Source organism: Astyanax mexicanus, chromosome 18 (genome assembly GCF_023375975.1).
Source record: "Astyanax mexicanus isolate ESR-SI-001 chromosome 18, AstMex3_surface, whole genome shotgun sequence".
Classification (NCBI taxonomy): domain Eukaryota; kingdom Metazoa; phylum Chordata; class Actinopteri; order Characiformes; family Acestrorhamphidae; genus Astyanax; species Astyanax mexicanus.
The window spans coordinates 35,172,943-35,193,023 of record NC_064425.1 but is presented as its reverse complement, the minus strand read 5'-3'; the positions used below and the strand labels follow the sequence as shown (position 1 = coordinate 35,193,023).

Here is a 20,081-nt window from a genome sequence, read left to right as displayed (position 1 = left end):
GTGAAGTTGAAAAAAAAAAACAAGACCTCATTGGACAGAACAGGAAGTTCTTTTGATAATACAGTATAGGTTAATCTGATTACATAAATCGAGATTGACTACAGGGGAAATAAGTGAATTGCAAGGTCTCAGGAGGATATTCATAGCCAATAATTACTGCTGTGTAACATATTGTACTATACTTCCTTACCATAAAATGTACCAATAATAATAAATTAAATTAATTAATTAACATACACTCCAACTTTCCTTTAAATGTCTGTCAAATCACAAATCATCACATTTCAATACATTAACCCCAAACACACATTTAGAGGATTAAGGATTGGGTGAGAACAGAGGCTCTAAGGGTTCACCTATGTATCACATGTTGACCTGTTTAGCCACTCACACAGAGTTTGAATATTTAGCCTTGTGCTAACTTGTTTCAAGGTTTGATTTGGAAGACTAGGGGTAACTAACTAACTTACTATCTACAGTGTATATCTGTTACTATCTAACTAAAGCCACAACAGACAGATGCTGTCTGGCTTTAAAACGGCTCCTCTGAGTTGTTTTTGTGTTGTGTTGTTTTGTTTTGGAATAGGCTGACCCTCTAAAAGACTCTGTTCTCAGAAAACACATAAGGATGGATAGGGGAGGACTGAGATGATGAAGCAGACAAATAAACAGTAAGCGCTGAAACACATAAAGACACAGTTTTGAGTTAAGTGTTTACATGCACTTCATAATCTGGTTACTGCAAAATGTTGAAGTTTGACAGTTATCCAATTAATGTCTACATGAACTTTCAAGAGTTTATGAATCAATCATGCAATCAGATTTTTGCTTTGCAACCAGCCAGTAAACTCAGAATTACAGAATAAGACCTAAAACCCCAAACTTAACATATGAAGTCACAATATAATTATAAATTGACTAGAAGATGTGGATTATTTAACTCTTTCAGTTTCAGTGTCGCTTTGACAGTGTTTGGATACATCTCGCTGTTGCTGGGTCACTTATTTCCATTACCATGCTCTGCTTTCACACATGCACAGACTAAGGCCTCCTAGAATCAGCCGCTGGCTGGTTCTGTAACAGTGAGGTTTTATTGCAGTTTAGAGCCAATGCCGAAGGTATTCTGTGGTCAAGGCTGTTCTGAACTCTGAGCTTAATTATACCTTATTTTTGTTCACTTTCCATTATAAGGAAGGCTAATGTTGGGTAGTGTTGAGCTGATTCTCCATCTTCTTAAATAGCTAATGTGAACGCTGACATTATATTCATGTGCTGTTGTGGATTATCAGGGTAGTGCACAGACACCCAGGCAGGAGCAGCATTAGCATTAGCCAGTAAGCGCATCGCTAGCTCTTTTGCCATTCAGAGGCGAGTATATTAGACTTTAGTCTGCGTGTTTATCATATTAAAACAAGCTACCTGGGATCAACCGCTAGCTTATATCACCCTGGCTTACCGGAACACTCATGTTCCTGAGTGTAGCGCTGTCAGGCGGAATTTACTATTGCTAACCACGGCTAGTACTACAGTGAGTCCAAGAAGTATTTGATCCCTTCGTGATTCTCTTCGTTGGCCCACTAATAAAGACATGATCATTCTATACTTTTAATGGTAGATGTATTCTTACATGGAGAGACAGAATATTAAAAAGAAAATCCAGAAAATAAATCTAAGGAATATATATTAATTGATTTGTATTTCATGGAGTGAAATAAGTATTTGATCCCTTAGTATTCATTAGCAGTTCTGGCTTTTACAGACCAGTTAGACACTCCCAATCAACTTGTTACCTGACCTGAAGCCACCTGTTCTCACTAATCACTTGTGTGAAAAACACCTGTCCACAGAATCAGACAGATCACACAGATTTCAAGTCTCCAACATGGGTAAAACCAAAGAGCTGTCACAGGACCTCAGAGTCAGAATTGTTGACCTTCACAAAGCTGGAATGGGCTACAAAAAGATTAGTAAGGTGTTGGATGTGAAAGTAACAACTATTGGTGCAATTATCAGAAAGTTTAAAGAGTATAACATGACAATCAACAGACCTCGGCCCGGTTCTCCAAAGAAGATTTCGCCTCGTGGGGTGGCAATGATGCTGAGAACGGTCAGAAATCGTCCTGCAACCACTCGGCAGGAGTTAGCAAATGACCTGAAGGCAGCTGGGACCACAGTTTGCAAGGAAACAATTGGCAACACTTTGCGCAACAATGGATTCACATCCTGCAGTGCCCGAAAGGTACCCCTGCTGAAGAGAGCACATGTGGAGGCGCACCTCAAGTATGCCAATGATCATTTGAAAGATGAACCAAGTTATTGGGAGAAGGTTTTGTGGTCAGACGAGACCAAAATTGAACTTTTTGGCCTCAACTCCACCCGCCATGTGTGGAGGAAGAAAAATGCTGCCTATGACCCCAAGAACACTGTGCCCACCGTCAAGCATGGAGGTGGAAGCATAATGTTTTGGGGGTGTTTCTCTGCCAAGGGTACAGGGCTACTTCACCGCATCACTGGGAAGATGGATGGAGCCGCACAATGTACCGCACAATCCTGAGGGACAACCTCCTCACCTCTGCCAGGGATCTGAAAATGGGCCGTGGTTGGGTCTTCCAACATGATAACGACCCTAAACATACAGCAAAGGCAACAAAGGATTGGCTCAAGAAAAATCACATTAAGGTCATGGAGTGGCCCAGCCAGTCGCCAGACCTCAATCCGATCGAAAATCTATGGAGGGAGCTGAAGGTCAGAGTTGCCAAGCGACAGCCCACCCACCTTCATGATTTAGAGAGGATCTGCAAAGAAGAGTGGGCCAAAATTCCCCCTGGTGTGTGTGCTAAACTTGTGGTTAACTACAACAAACGTTTCACCGCTGTGCTTGCAAACAAAGGCTTTGCCACTAAGTATTGAGTGTGTTTGGCAAGAGGGATCAAATACTTATTTTCCTCATTGAAATACAAATTAATTAAAATATATTCTTTAAAATTATATTCTGGATTTTTGTCTTGATATTCTGTCTCTCCATGTTAGAATATATCTACCATTAAAAGTGCAGAAGGATAGTGTCTTTATTAGTGGGCAAACAAAGAAAATCAGCAAGGGATCAAATACTTCTTGGACTCACTGTAGCAGTTAGCCACTAATGCTAATGCTGCTGCACTTAGCCTTAGTGCAAATCTGGAAATCTAAGCTTACTGTGAGCAAATAGTTAACATCCAGCGATCATTTGACTTTGAAAGAAAATGTTTTTCTTAAGAATTGAATTGTTTACTTAGCTTAACTTTACATAATTTAGTTACTCCCCCACCCCACCAGCACCCAGTGGTGAGACCTGTTGAATTAGAAGGAAAACATGACGACACCTCTGTTCCTTACTTGTGTCGCATAAAACACCCTATAATCTGGACTAGAAATAGACTAGGAATATATGTTTACTGACAATGTGCTTTATAATCCGGTGTGTTTTATAGTGCGAAAGAAAATATGGTTTATTTTTTATTTTTTAAATTCAGTTTTATTCTAGGATTTTACTTTAGGGCTGTATTGTTGTTTTTACAGCTAAAATGTAAACATATTCGTGAATTCTTGGTTTACATTACATTACATTTCATTTGGCAGACGCTTTTGTCCAAAGCGACTTACAATAATGAAGTACAAAAGTAATAGGAATTTAGATAACCCATTTTTAGATAGGGCTTAAAGGAGGTCGAAGGGAAATAAAGGGATAGAGAAGTGAAGGAGGGGAAGAAGGAAATGGGGTTAGAAGTACTTAGTGTGTTAGAGGTGTTAGGACAGTAAGTGCTTTTTGAAGAGCTCTGTCTTCAGGAGTCTCTTAAAGATAGCGAGAGATTCTCCTGATCTGGTAGTGGAAGGTAGTTTGTTCCACCATTGGGGAACTCTGTATGAGAACAGTCTGGATTGCTTTGTGTGAATGTTTGTTTGGTAAAGCGAGGCGACGTTCACTGGAGGAGCGCAGCGGCCGGGAGGTAGCGTAAGCCTTCAGGAGCGAGTGCAGGTAGGAAGGAGCCTGTTCTGTCATCACCTTGTAGGCGATTGTAAGAGTTTTGAATTTGATGCGAGCATCAACTGGTAGCCAGTGGAGCTCAATGAGCAGCGGGGTGACATGTGCCCGTTTAATAGGAGGAAAATTTAATACAGGTGAAGTCTGCTGTACTAAATAAAAGTTTCTAGACGTTTGAAATGGCTCTCAGAGAAATACACCAAATTGTTATGAATACACTGCCTAATGCCCGAGACACAGTTTAACCATTGTTGTGAGAAAATTTCGGGTTTGAAACATATAATTGAACAACATTAAAATAGTTGACAGAGCTTTGTGCGACTAGGAATAGCCCCAAAGACAAGGTATTTGTTCATTTTTAAAAACAGTACGACTGCAGTGCTAAGCACAGTTTTCTTGAATACAGCAGCTTAATTTCTTTGTTTCTGTTTCTCCAGTTTTAGCTCACTGTAACTAAACCTCAGACTAGGCACTGTGGTGACATCACGTGTAGTAAATACGTTACATGACTGTAAACAACAAATAATACGCACTAAGAAATCTGTTTACTGAGATACAATATGATTTATAAATAAGATTTTAAGACCTTCTTCTAATCTAAACAAGACTGTTTACCAGACTTAAATAAGCAGACAACTGCAGTAATCAGAATATGAACGTGCATGGAAAGGTCCTCAACAGTATTTCTATAATTGTGGGATGGTCTGGTTAATTGTGAGATTTGTGGTGCTGCATATGGACTGTTTGTGTACACAGATTTTTGTCTTCTCTAGCCATCCTCTTTCCTCTTCTTCTCGACTCAGTGTGTGTTGAGCTTTGAAGTCTCCACTCTGACAAGTGAACCCCTGATGTATTATTCAACAAGACTGTCGCACAGTACCCCCCTCCCCAATCTCTCTCCCCCTCTCTCTTTTGCATTGCTTTCCCTTTTGCCTTTGTTTCTCTTACAGAGTAAGAATGCATAACCTCCAGAAGCCCAAACAAAGAGTCTATGCAGTTTTTTGAGAGAAGTGGACTGGATATGTGTGTGTGTGTGTGTGTGTGTGTGTGTGTGTTGCTGGAAGGTAAAAACACTGTCCTGTTACTGCCCTTATAGTGTGTGTCACTTATGCATGCATTAGGGTGAGAGTAAGTAAAGGATGTCAGTTTGTATGAGCATGTCATGTTGTGGGTGAATCTAAGAAGCAGGGTGCATCACTAACTGTGTGCATGTGTGTGTGAGTGTGAGTATGTATATGACAGTGACTCTGGTACCAGATCTCATTCTCGTCCTGCTGATTGTTCTGGCATGTCTGCTTAAATTAGACAGATATGTCATAACAGCACATAAATAAAGAGATGGAGGGTCCAAGCGAGAGGGGTGGGGCGGGGTCAGAGTGATATCAGCAAGTCTGTCAGCCCAGCTCAGAATCACGACTCAGAAGGTGAGTCCTCCCTGCCCCTCAGCTGACGTGGCTCGTGTGTGTCCCACAACCCAAGAATGGGACAAACACGCCGTATGTGTGAAGAAGGAAAGAAAGAACCTCTTAAACAGTGTAGCAAGACATATCTCAGTGTAGACATCTGATTTCCACACCTTTTCCAGCTGTTTATATCAGTTTTGGTGTTTTTGATAGCATTTGTTGTTTTATGTAGTGTTTCTGTTGATACATTGTTCTTTTTATTCACACATAAACAGTAGGGGTGTAAAGATACATTTAAGAACCATCGTGGCAGTACAGGGGTCGTGGTTCAGAGAATACACAGTACATGCTGTCTAATGGAACAAGTGGGAACCATTGAACCAAATGCAGAACCAAAGCGCACAGGCAAGCTGCACCCAGAAACTTTAGCTGTTAGCCATTGCTGTAAAACTAAAAGCACAGGGTGCACAGAAGCTCAAGGGCCCACCCACCTCATTAAATATCACAGCAACGGAAAGCGAATGGTGCAATAAGGAGCGATGTGATGTGCGGCTGTTTTGGGACAACGAATATTTGACCGTAAGGCTGGGCTATATGGCCCTAAAATAAGATCATGATATTTCAGGTTTTTTAGATTTTTGTGTTTTTACGATAAAGATATTCCTGCCGATATGACATAAGATCGAATTGTAAATTCCAAGAGTATACTTGAGTATACTAGTTTGTCTTTTGCATAAACAGTGATGTTACAAGAATGAAGTAACACCAGTGTAGTGTAACAAAGTGTGTAAACACAGTTTAGTGTGTAGCATATATAGTACCTAAAGGTAAACTGCAAACAAACTGTTTAAATTTAGCATAGTAAAGAACAAAAAAAATGCTTTTAAGAAGCACAGAGCTACAGAAGAAAGGCTAACTACCTCCTCATAAACTTCACTGCGCCTGTTTTCTATTATTCTGTAGCCAACCTGCCTTACTTTCAAGCATGACTGGTTAACAATAGAACAAATAAAACACTACATAAATACAAAATGCTGTAAATTACACTTAATATCAATAGCACTCTATACAAAACAAGCATAAATTACTGTAACAGGTGAGGAAACTCTAGATGCATTAACAGCCGCTAGTCACAGAATGCAGACATACGTAACGCTACATTGTGCGTAAAGTCCATCAAGGCCAAGACAGAATGACCAGAATCAAACAGCCTCAAGTTGAGAGCCTGAATGTGAGAGTCAAATGAAAATAAAAATGTTTTGATCGAGACAATGATAACAAAAAAAGACAGACAGTGGAATGTAAACAAACAAGACACTTCATCCACACACATCTACCCCCACCCACATTCTCCCATTCTCAGACACCCATTTCTGAAAACGATGACTGGGTGTGGACAGGGGACGGTGGAGGAGGGGGGAGGGAAGGAGGTTGTGGGTTTTAAGCCACCCTATAACGGCTGAGATTGAAAAGTAGACAGGCACCTCTTACGTTTATGCGCGCTTGGTACTCGGCGCTACCGGCCGAGTTGCGTGCAGCGCAGCGGTACACGCCCCCGTCGCGGATCTGCGGGTTGCTGACATTAACATGTGAGACGGTAGAGCCGTCTGAGAGCGTGTACTGACTGGCCCGGTGCGCCGAGTCCCGAGCGATCGGCTCATCGTCCAGGGTCCAGGTGATGGTAGGGGGAGGGGCACCTTTGGCTGCACACATGAGCGAGAAGGGCTCGCCCGGGGCCACCACGCGTTCGCTGAAGGAAGATACGATCCGTGGTGTGCCATCTGCGGAGGTGAAACAGAAGAAAAGGACCAGTGATGAAGGCATTCAACCTGAGGAGTGTACACTGACCCTGCATTAACACTGGCAGTTAGTGTGTCTCTTGTGGATGTGTTTATGGCTGTTCATGATTGTTGTGTGTACACGCGTTGCCATGTATTGCCGCAGCCGGTTAGCATAGATATAATCTACCAATCTATCAAGCCATCCTCTACATCGTTTTTTTTCTTTCTTCAAATTTCCCTGTATTTGAGCAAATAAGCATCATATACAGTAAAACAGGACAAGAAAAATCAGTGGATATAAGCCTTTCTGTCATGTTTAGAACCACTTTGCTGGGAATATGAACAAAGTACGGCAGGGATCAAATGTCTGTTCATCAATTTGTGAAGAATGACGCTTCACAGCATTCTAATTCATTTGCATAAAAAATACGCTCACTCACAGCTACAAATCAGGTCCTCCAATAGAAAATGAATAGTCGCTTGTCGTTCTGTTGCCTGCCAGTGTGAACGCAGGGTTAGAGAGAAAACCATGTTCAATAAGAAAATACAAACCTTGTTCATAATAAGGGACTACTCACCTTCCAGCAGAATAATGGAGAAGTCCTGTGCTGTTTGGCCTTTGCGGGTAGCGAAACACTGGTAGGCACCCGAGTGCCTCTTCTGGGCTGCTGTTATGAACAGTGTCTCGTTGTGGGAGCCCTGGATGGAGAAGTGCTGGTCAGGAAGCACAGGCTCTGTGTTGCGGAACCAGGACACTGTGAAGTGAGGAGAACCCTGCACAGCACAGGACAGGATTACTGTGCTACTGATACCCGTCTTCAAGTTCTTGGGGGAGAGTGTAACCCTCAAAGGCTCTGGAGAAACAGGGACAGAAAGAAAGTAGACAGATCAGTGACGTTTATATAACAAAGTCATAAATATAATGCTTTGTTATACACAGCCTGGCAAAAAACGTCACCACCTGTATTTAGATAAGCAGATAGGTAAGAACCTCCCATTAAATAATTACTGCATGGGTGATTATGTTTTAGCTGGCAACAAGTGATTTAACCCTAACTGATGCAGTGAGTAGCTTCTCATTGGTTAAACAACATTGTGTTCACAGATAAGATGTTCATCTGTTTCAAAAGGGTCAAATTATTGACATGCATCAAGCTAAAAAAAGATCTAAGAAGACTGCTGAAAATTGAGTTAAGAACTGCCCAACGCGTTATTAAAAAGTGGAAAGGCAGTGGGGAAACTTCTTCCAGGAAGGAATGTGGTCGAAAAAAAAATCTTGTTTAATGGTGATTGGCCATCACTTAAATGTTTGGTGAAATCAAATAGTAGAGAAACAACAGAAGAACTCAAGAATACAGTATGTTTAATAGTGACAGTAAGAGCATTTCCACATGAACGAAGCAAATGAAACTAAAAAGATTGGGACTAAAACACTATAAGAAAAACACTTATCAGTGAGGCTAACCAGCAAAAACAGCTTCAGTTTGGGAGCACAAAGTTTGGATGGAGTCCAGATTGACAGCATCAGGGAAAGAGGAAAGCGGCTAAAGTGATGCACCCATCGTACCTAGTGCTATCGTACCAACCTGTGGGGTCAGAGCTATATTGTGGGGTTCAGTTTCTGACTACTTGAATATACTGAATGACAGGTTATTCCATCAGTGGATTTTTTCTTCCCTGATGGCACAGGCATATTTGAAGAGGACAATGCCAGGATTTATGGGGCTCAGATTTACACAAGTTTTACAAGTTTAGGGAGCATGAGTCATTATTTTCACACATGTGTTACGCCCTCGCTTTGTTCCCCTGTGTTTCTCCTGTACTTTTCCATCACATGTGTGTAATTTGTAGCTCCGCCCCTTCCCCAGGTGTTTCTAAATATAGTGTGTTTTATGTTACTATAAATAGCCCTCCTCTGCCACCTTGTCCTCGGTCGGTCTTTGCACCTTCCTCTGTCGTTTGTCTCGCCACATTTGCTATTGCTTGTTCATGGTTTCGTTACGCTCTATTAGTTTCTTGTTTATTTCTAGTTCCCTTTATTTCTTGTATATTTCTAGTCACGTTTCTTGCCTGTTTGTTTCTTTGTTTATTTTGTATATATTTACGTAGTTATCCCTGTATATATTCCCTAACCTTGTTTTGTACTTATCTGTTTAGTTTAGCTCTTTGTTTGTTTTCCTTGTTTGTTTATGTACATATTTATATTCGTTATTCCCCTGTTTGTTTATTTGTTTATTTGTTATTTATTAAAAGTTTGGTCTTACCCGCATTTAAATCCGCCTCCCGTCTCATCCCCGCGTGACATAAAGACCGACCATATGGATTTTGCGGGTAACCCTTGGGCTGGATGCAAGCTGGCCATCCGTCACGCTCCCTTTGGGACCTCGGCGCAGGATAATCCGAGGCCGAAGAAGGCCTCGGTCACGGCGCTCTAAGAGGTCCCAGGATCCGGATGATTTTCTTGGGGGGGGCTAACGGTTGGGGCCATCGGGGTAAGGTAGGCAAGGCGGGCAGAAACGCGGGCTGTGAGGACTATTTCTGGGATTACGTGGACCTCCTCGCAGCCGCGTCCAGTTCGGAGGACGAGTTGTACTGTCCGACGAGCGCCTGCTTGCCGCCGCTTGTGGAGGCTATCCTCCACCCGCCTCCCAGGGCGCGCTCCACCTCGGCGGCTCCGCAGCTAGCTTCAGCGGCTAACCAGCTAGCATCTCCGGCGGCTGCAGCTCCAAGCTTCTCCAAGGCTACGCGGCTAACTCAGCTAGCATCTCTGGCGGCTGCAGCTCCAAGCTTCTCGACGGCTCATGTTTCTTTGGCTGCTACGGCGCTCTCCTCTCCAGCTGCAGCGGCATCTGCTTCTCCTACGGCGGCAGATCCAACCTCCTCGGCGGCCGCCCAGCCGCGCTCCGATGCGCTGGGGAATCAGCAGCTCCAGCCCGGGTTTTCGAGGCTCCGAGGGCGGCAGCAGATCTCCGCTCCAAGGTCTCCATGGCAACGGCGCTACACTCTACTGCTCCTGCCGCCCCGGAACCTGAATATGCTGCGGTGAAATCAAGTCAAGTCTCCGTGCTCTCTTCAGCAGCCCAAGTGTCCACACAGACACCTACTGCCCAAGGGTCCAAGTCTGTTTACGTGAGTGTTCCTGTGCCAGCGGTGCCCACCGCCAATGTTCCTGTGCCAGCGGTGCCCACCGCCAATGTTCCTGTGCCAGCGGTGCCCACCGCCTATGTTCCTGTGCCAGCGGTGCCCACCGCCTATGTTCCTGTGCCAGCGGTGCCCACCGCCAATGTTCCTATGCCAGCGATGCCCACCGCTCCTGCTACGATGCCAGCGGTGCCAGACACCGTCCATGTTCCTGTGCCAGCGGTGCCCACCGCCCATGTGCCGATGCCAGCGGTGCCCACCGTCCATGTTCCTGTGCCAGCGGTGTCCACTGCCCATGTGCCAAAGCCAGCAGTGCCCACCGTCCATGTCCCTGTGCCAGCGGTGCCTACCACGGGGGGCTGGCCGTCCACGCCGCCAGCCCCAGCTGCTCAAGTCGCCGCGCCGACAGCGCCAGCTGCTCAAGATGCCGCACCGCCAGCTCCTGCTGCCCGAGTCGCTGCTACGCCAGCTCCTGCTGCCCGAGTCGCCCCTACGCCAGCTCCTGCTGCCCGAGACGCCGCACCGTCACCAGCTCCTGCTGCCCGAGTTGCCGCGCCTCCAGCTCCTGCTGCCCAAGCCGTTGCGTCGCCAGCGAGGCCCGTCACCACACCCACGCCCATTCCTGCACCCAGAACTAAGTTTCGCCCCAAGCCCCATGTGCCCAGGTCTGCCCCAAGGCCCCCGGACTCCAGCCCAAGAACTTTGCCCAGGCTGGCTCCACGGACTACCCCACAGACTTTAGCCAGTCCTGGGCATCCCCAAGTTTATTTGGTTCCCATGTCGCTTCCTGTTCTGGTCCCAGTGTCTGTCTGTGTTCCTGTTCCTGTCTTGTCTGGTTTTTCTGTGCCTGTTCCTGTCACTGTCTTCGTGTCTGTTCCTGTTAATGTTTTTATTCCCGTTCCCATGTCTAGTCCTGTCCAGTCACCCGTCATGTCTCACGTCCAGTCATCGTCCCCTGTCCAGTTTCCTGTCCAGTCTCCTGTCTCGCCCAATGTCCAGTCTCCAGTCACGTCCCCGGTTCAGTCTCCTTTCTCTGTCCAGTCTTGTGTCCGGTCTTCAGTCCAGTCTCCAGTTCTGCCCCATGTTAAGTCTCAGGTCTCGTCTCTTGTGTTTCCCGGCCTCTCCCCGCCGCCGGCCCCCGGGGTTCGTTTTTACGCGCCTCGGGATCTGCGCGTTTAGGGAGGGGCTTCTGTTACGCCCTCGCTATGTTTTCCTGTGTTTTTCCCGTTTCCTAGTGTGTTTCTCTAGTACTTTTCCATCACGTGTGTCTAATTTGTAGCTCCGCCCCTCGTTACCTGTCTCCCCAGGTGTTCATTGTTTCACGTTTAGTATAAATAGTACCTGTTAATCTACGTTTGCTGTCGGTCTTTGCACCTTCCCCTGTTGTTTTGTCATGTCACGTTATTGCTTTCTCTACGTTTCTTATTTACTGGCTCTTGTTTATTGTCTTTCACGTTATTTCTAGTCACGTTTATTTCCTGTTCGTTTCTTTGTTTATTTTGTATATATTTTCGTATTTATCCTTTGTATATATATCCCTAGCCTTGTTTGTACTTATCTGTTTAGCTTAGCTCTGTGTTGGTTTTCCCTGTTTGTTTATGTATATATATTTATTCGTTATTTCCCTGTTTGTTTATTTGTTTATTTGTTATTTATTAAAGTATTGTTCTTACCCGCATTTAAATCCGCCTCCCGTCTCATCCCACCGTTACAACATGGAGTCCAGACCTGAACCCTATAGTGAATCTTTGGGATGTGCTGACAGTTAATTTCACATCATCAATACAAGATATTGGGGCATAATTAATGCAACTCCACACAGACATTAATGTTGTGGCATTGCAGATGCTTGTGGAAAACAATTCCACAGCGAATGTGAATGTAATCAATGTGATTTTCTTGGGGGGGGGCTAACGGTTGGGGCCATCGGCCTCGCTCCTAACCGCGAGGTAGGCAAGGCGGGCAGAAACGCCGGCTGTGAGGACTATTTCTGGGATTACGTGGACCTCCTCGCAGCCGCGTCCAGTTCGGAGGACGAGTTGTACTGTCCGACGAGCGCCTGCTTGCCGCCGCTTGCGGAGGCTATCCTCCACCCGCCTCCCAGGGCGCGCTCCACCTCGGCGGCTCCGCAGCTAGCTTCAGCGGCTAACCAGCTAGCATCTCCGGCGGCTGCAGCTCCAAGCTTCTCCAAGGCTACGCGGCTAACTCAGCTAGCATCTCTGGCGGCTGCAGCTCCAAGCTTCTCGACGGCTCATGTTTCTTTGGCTGCTACGGCGCTCTCCTCTCCAGCTGCAGCGGCATCTGCTTCTCCTACGGCGGCAGATCCAACCTCCTCGGCGGCCGCCCAGCCGCGCTCCGATGCGCTGGGGAATCAGCAGCTCCAGCCCGGGTTTTCGAGGCTCCGAGGGCGGCAGCAGATCTCCGCTCCAAGGTCTCCATGGCAACGGCGCTACACTCTACTGCTCCTGCCGCCCCGGAACCTGAATATGCTGCGGTGAAATCAAGTCAAGTCTCCGTGCTCTCTTCAGCAGCCCAAGTGTCCACACAGACACCTACTGCCCAAGGGTCCAAGTCTGTTTACGTGAGTGTTCCTGTGCCAGCGGTGCCCACCGCCAATGTTCCTGTGCCAGCGGTGCCCACCGCCAATGTTCCTGTGCCAGCGGTGCCCACCGCCTATGTTCCTGTGCCAGCGGTGCCCACCGCCTATGTTCCTGTGCCAGCGGTGCCCACCGCCAATGTTCCTATGCCAGCGATGCCCACCGCTCCTGCTACGATGCCAGCGGTGCCAGACACCGTCCATGTTCCTGTGCCAGCGGTGCCCACCGCCCATGTGCCGATGCCAGCGGTGCCCACCGTCCATGTTCCTGTGCCAGCGGTGTCCACTGCCCATGTGCCAAAGCCAGCAGTGCCCACCGTCCATGTCCCTGTGCCAGCGGTGCCTACCACGGGGGGCTGGCCGTCCACGCCGCCAGCCCCAGCTGCTCAAGTCGCCGCGCCGACAGCGCCAGCTGCTCAAGATGCCGCACCGCCAGCTCCTGCTGCCCGAGTCGCTGCTACGCCAGCTCCTGCTGCCCGAGTCGCCGCTACGCCAGCTCCTGCTGCCCGAGACGCCGCACCGTCACCAGCTCCTGCTGCCCGAGTTGCCGCGCCTCCAGCTCCTGCTGCCCAAGCCGTTGCGTCGCCAGCGAGGCCCGTCACCACACCCACGCCCATTCCTGCACCCAGAACTAAGTTTCGCCCCAAGCCCCATGTGCCCAGGTCTGCCCCAAGGCCCCCGGACTCCAGCCCAAGAACTTTGCCCAGGCTGGCTCCACGGACTACCCCACAGACTTTAGCCAGTCCTGGGCATCCCCAAGTTTATTTGGTTCCCATGTCGCTTCCTGTTCTGGTCCCAGTGTCTGTCTGTGTTCCTGTTCCTGTCTTGTCTGGTTTTTCTGTGCCTGTTCCTGTCACTGTCTTCGTGTCTGTTCCTGTTAATGTTTTTATTCCCGTTCCCATGTCTAGTCCTGTCCAGTCACCCGTCATGTCTCACGTCCAGTCATCGTCCCCTGTCCAGTTTCCTGTCCAGTCTCCTGTCTCGCCCAATGTCCAGTCTCCAGTCACGTCCCCGGTTCAGTCTCCTTTCTCTGTCCAGTCTCGTGTCCGGTCTTCAGTCCAGTCTCCAGTTCTGCCCCATGTTAAGTCTCAGGTCTCGTCTCTTGTGTTTCCCGGCCTCTCCCCGCCGCCGGCCCCCGGGGTTCGTTTTTACGCGCCTCGGGATCTGCGCGTTTAGGGAGGGGCTTCTGTTACGCCCTCGCTATGTTTTCCTGTGTTTTTCCCGTTTCCTAGTGTGTTTCTCTAGTACTTTTCCATCACGTGTGTCTAATTTGTAGCTCCGCCCCTCGTTACCTGTCTCCCCAGGTGTTCATTGTTTCATGTTTAGTATAAATAGTACCTGTTAATCTACGTTTGCTGTCGGTCTTTGCACCTTCCCCTGTTGTTTTGTCATGTCACGTTATTGCTTTCTCTACGTTTCTTATTTACTGGCTCTTGTTTATTGTCTTTCACGTTATTTCTAGTCACGTTTATTTCCTGTTCGTTTCTTTGTTTATTTTGTATATATTTTCGTATTTATCCTTTGTATATATATCCCTAGCCTTGTTTGTACTTATCTGTTTAGCTTAGCTCTGTGTTGGTTTTCCCTGTTTGTTTATGTATATATATTTATTCGTTATTTCCCTGTTTGTTTATTTGTTTATTTGTTATTTATTAAAGTATTGTTCTTACCCGCATTTAAATCCGCCTCCCGTCTCATCCCACCGTTACAACATGGAGTCCAGACCTGAACCCTATAGTGAATCTTTGGGATGTGCTGACAGTTAATTTCACATCATCAATACAAGATATTGGGGCATAATTAATGCAACTCCACACAGACATTAATGTTGTGGCATTGCAGATGCTTGTGGAAAACAATTCCACAGCGAATGTGAATGTAATCAAAGCTAAAGTATGTCCAACCAAATGTGAGTGTGTTGCCTCATATTTGATAGCACACATTTGATTGACAAACACAGAAAGATGATTCTAGATTTAAATCAGGAAGCAAAGGTCAGAAAAACCCATACTGTCACCCTCAGCTTAGAGCAAATTGGTTCAAATGATCAGGAGCGACCACAGAATCATGAAGCCACAGGCTTCAGCTTTCAGGCCTTGGACGTTGTTGGAATACCAGTGTTACTGTCTAGGGTCTACTGTCTACCAAACTGACATGAGTCCAGCTTTGGGACAGCTGTGGCCTGAGGGTTAGTGAAGCATCCCTGGGGCTGGAAGATGTGATCCCCTGAACCGACAGGACATGACTTAAGTGCCTTTAAGCAAGGTACCTAACCCCTGAATGCTCACTGGAGCCCGAAGCATTTCTAAACAACTGCAGAGTTCAAGATCTGCAGTTCAAACAACAGTATATAAGTTAAATGGCAGTGTAGCAAAAGTCCAGACGTACCAAATGGTCACTCTCAACTTGAAGCAAACTGGTTTGAAAGCTCTGGAACAACCCTGGTGTATGTTCTTTGCACAGACGGGTTAAAGGTGAAGGTACTATTCCTGTATATGAAGCACAAATAGTGACTGATTCTTACTCCCTTCCTTCTTCCTTTCTAAAATGCTGCCATCCAAAGAAGAACCACTGTTTCCAAATCTGACACTTTGTTTGCAGCTGACCATGTGCAGGAAGAAAAAAAAACAGTCATATAAGTGTAACTGAATAGTGAAAACAATAAAATCTATCATTAAAAGGCATAAAAAAATCAATCTGCAATGAGTTGGACATTGCCTGGTAAGATTAGCCTTGTCTATACAGTGCATATCAAAAGAAAAAAAATCAACAGCATGTTTGTACATAACTGGCAGAGAGAGATGAAGAATGAAAGAAAAGGAGAGAGAAAATGTCAGTGAGCAATAAGGCAGCTGGTGTTATGTACTTGGGGCTCACTGTGTGTATATATATATTTGTGTGTGTGTGTGCCACCCTCCCTGCTTGCCCTGTCAGAGTGTGTGTGGGCACACTGGTATGATGTGCCCACTGGCTAAACGTCCAAATGTCCACCCCACTGCCCCCTCCACTGCTCTGGATCTCCTGGAAACCCCTCCCCTCAAATCTAACACACACATACGGCTAGCGGTAGTGTGGTGGGGGCTCAGCAGAAGGCTGCAGCACAGCCTTTCTGTCCCCTTATATCCCATTCTTTCATGGGCAGCAGGGAGGTGACACTGGCTGACCAATCTGCCAGCACCAGTTAGACACTACGCTATATTTCTCTCTCTCTCTCTCTCTGTTTAAAGGTACACTTCACAGTATAATTTAAGTTGTGCAGTGTGTACTGTTTTCTGTTTGAATTTTTCTATCTGCCCACTTGCACACTCACTATTCTCAACACTCAACATTATCACAATTCATTACCCACAATAAGGATATCACAATACTGTGATTCTGTGATACTCAATAAATCACAAGACTATTTTCTATGAAACTTCACAGCATCTGTGTTACTGAAGAGGATAAAATTCGCATAAATTATCAAATACCAGGAATTATGGATTTATTGGTGTAGTTTTACAGAATTTAAAGGGGACATGAAACACTATTTAGTATAATTCACACAATGTATTTTCACTAAAAAAAACAAATATTATAAGTTTATCCGTTGTCAGTGAAACAGAATTAAAATAATAAGCAATCTAAATGTCATTTTCTTAAGTAACGCAGCGCCATCTTGTCCCAGCGCTGACAGTGATGTCACGAAGTTGGTGCCTCACTACTATAAACTATGAGCCTACAGTAATTTAGTTCCTCAATAGATAATAAAATCCAAACCAAAAATCAATGCAGAGCGGGGGGCACTTTTGTATTGCCCCTGGGTGTAGTAATACTGGGTATAGTATACTTTTATAGGCTGAAGAATGAGGAAAAGGTTCACTTTCACTTTCATACCTCGCCTCAGACAGCTGTTCTTCAGCTGGCTAGCGGCGCTGAAACGCGAGAATCCTCCAGTTAGCTGCAATGCTAAGGGTTAGTAGCGAGCACTTTCTAGACCAGGACTATGTGGAGGAGAGGGTTTTGAGTCAGGAGCATTAGTGCCGGACAAATAAGCTGAAGTCCGAGGCTTTTTTCCTCCGTTTTAATTTTTCCTCTGAACAATTGGGATGTACAGACCGTCAGACTGGAGGTACTGTACCAGCAGCAGCTGTGAGCCGCACGGAACGAGCCAAACAATGTCCCACCCAGCAGAGCAGCGAGAGGTAACTTACCGAAAGTCTAGATAAGCTGACAGTTAAAAGATAACATAGCTAGCTACTTATTTAGCTATCTTACCATAGCTAGCCAACGATAGCTAACTAACTAACGCTGACTAACTAACGCTAACTAGATGAAGCTAAGTACCCAGTAAGCATTCTAACTTCTAAACTGAACGGTTTATCAACCAAACAGCGCCTTGGTGTTTCAATATCCACTTAAATCATGTTCGTTTCATTCAGTCTTAATGGACTCTGGACTTTACATGTTAAATAGCTAAATGTATATAAACTAGCTGGTTAACTGGATGGCAGTAGGTTACCTGCTGCTGACGGGCTGCAGGGTTTCTGCACGGCTCCACGTAGAGAGAGAATAGACACCCCCAAAACGTCTCGCTCTCAGAAAAGCATCTGAAAAGTTCTGCTCAGGTTTATACAGGAAAGATCTCTGAGCAAATGATCCACATTAGCCTAGTTCAGCTTCGTCTTCATCCATAATCTCCACAAACAACAAACTCTTTTACGCTAGTTATGTACCTGGAGTCTTCGACCAACCAACCTCGTGATGTCACCAGTGCTGCACGGGCAACATGGCGGCGCCCTAGCTCAAACGTAACAAACATAAATATATTATAATTTAGTGTGTAAACATTTTATATACAAAATTCCCTCCCAAATAAATTCCATTATATTTAATCCTTTAGAAAACTTGTACAAACTAAAATGTTTCATGTCCTCTTTAACAACCAATATTCTTCACCACAGGTTTACCTTATTTATTTAATTATAGCGCCACCAGTAATGAAGCAGTAACTTTAGTAAGTCCGATTGTGGAGGCGAGTCTTAGGGAGTTCAGAGGACCTTTGTTTCAACAAAAATATCCATATTTAACGCCACAGTGATTGATTCAAGGTTAGGGTTTAGGTAAGTATTAGGTTTATGTGTAGGGATAGATTCCATTTAGAATCATTTACATTCAGCTAAATTGAATAGATATTTAGTTAAATATTAGTTTGTAAAGCATCTGTGAGAAATCTATAATGAACCAGCAAAGAACTTTGATACCATTTAATGATTTGCTATTTAAAGAACGCCCTGGATTAACCCCAGGTTTCTGCCCTAGGGACTTCAGCTGTAATTTCCTGACAATTTAAAAAATACAGAAACAATTCATGCTTCTTATTGTTAAACTCTCCTCACCGATCACGTTGAGATGCCCCGTGACCTCTTTAGAGCCGAAGCTGTTGGTGACCTCGCAGATGTAGTTGCCGGAGTCCTCCAGGCGCAGGTCACTGATGGTGAGGCCCGTGAGACGCCGGGTCCAGCGGGAATCGGCTGGGAGGGGCCTCCCGTCCTTCAACCAGCGTATGGTGGGGTTGGGGTAGCCGGAGGCGATGCATGGGAGCTCGATGCTACGGCCAACCTGCACCTCACCCGACTGGAAGCTGTCCATCACTGAAGGTGGGGATTCAGTGGGGTCTGGAGAGATAGAGAGAGAGAGATTACATTAGATATTCAACCTTCTTCCCAGTCTTTGTGTTTTTTGGGATCTCTTTGATTTCAGATATTTATAGAAATAACTGGGTCAATACACGTTAATCAACATCTTTATTATTTAATAATAAATATATACAGGGCCATTTTAAGGTATTTAAAGACAGAGAACAGCCTGTGTATATGGATACTGCTGAACATGTTCCAGTCTGGTTATATACTACTGTCCGTAACTAGTGGGAGCGCCACTTGTTACGGACACTGATAACAGTGTTGTTGTCTTTTCCTGCATTTCCAGTTGGTTTGGGACCATACAGGGACCACCTCCTCTGAAAGGTCTTTTAGTCCACACCTTAGTTTGATAACTGTTTCTACCCAAATAAACCAGTCGGACACGGCGCACGCAGAGTTAGACACAGCACACGCAGAGTTAGACACAACACACACGAGTCAGACACAGCACACGCAGAGTTAGACACAACACACATGAGTCAGACACAGCGCACGCAGAGTTAGACACAACACACACGAGTCAGAAACAGCACACGCAGAGTTAGACACAACACACACGAGTCAGACACAGCACACGCAGAGTTAGACACAACACACACGAGTCAGACACAGCGCACGCAGAGTTAGACACAACACACACGAGTCAGACACAGCGCACGCAGAGTTAGACACAACACACACGAGTCAGACACAGCACACGCAGAGTTAGACACAACACACACAAGTCAGACACGGCGCACACAGAGTCAGACACGGCACACGCAGAGAAAGACACGACACACGAGTCAGACACGACACACTCAGTGTTAGACATTACACACACAAGTCGGACACAGCACACGCAGAGTTAGATACAACACACACAAGTCAGACACGGCACACGCAGAGAAAGACACGACACACACAAGTCAGACACAGCAAACACGAGTCAGACACGGCGCATGCACAGTCAGACATGGCGCACGCAGAGTCAGGGTCAGACACTGCACACGCAGAGAAAGACACTGGGCACAGAGTAAGACATGACACACATGAGTCAGACACAGCACACGCACAGTCAGACACATCACACACAAAGTCTGACACAGCGCATACAGGGTCAGACACGGCGCACCCAGAGAAGGACACGGCACACACTGGTCAGACACAGCGCATTTAGAGTTAGACATGGCGCATTTAGAGTTAGACACAGTACATGCAAAGTCAGACACGGCACATACAGAGCTAGACAAGGACCACACAGCGTCAGCCACACCACAAAGAAGTCACGAGTCAGACATGGGACACACAAATCAGACACGGCACAAAGGCACGGCACGACACAATGGACACAGGGTCAGACATGGCAGACGAGTCAGACACAGCACACACAGAGTCAGACACGGAGCACGCAGAGAAAGACACGACACACACAAGTCTGGTGCACGCAGAGTCAGACATGGCACATGCAGAGTC

General features: G+C 45.9%; 1 protein-coding gene across 5 annotated transcripts in view; it reads right to left on the bottom strand.

The window, feature by feature from the left end:
• LOC103037339 (Down syndrome cell adhesion molecule-like protein 1 homolog) overlaps window positions 1–20,081 on the bottom strand; it is a 181,231-nt gene that overhangs the window by 53,536 nt on the left and 107,614 nt on the right. For 4 of the 5 annotated variants that reach the window (XM_022675689.2, XM_022675691.2, XM_022675694.2 and 1 more), the window contains exons 5-7: window positions 18,321–18,599; window positions 7,784–8,059; window positions 6,909–7,205 (exon numbers count right to left, since the gene is read on the bottom strand). In XM_022675689.2, coding sequence (XP_022531410.1) covers window positions 6,909–7,205; window positions 7,784–8,059; window positions 18,321–18,599 — 852 coding nt within the window. The remainder of the gene's footprint in view (window positions 1–6,908; window positions 7,206–7,783; window positions 8,060–18,320; window positions 18,600–20,081) is intronic. The other variant, XM_049467379.1, reaches the window with a different exon arrangement.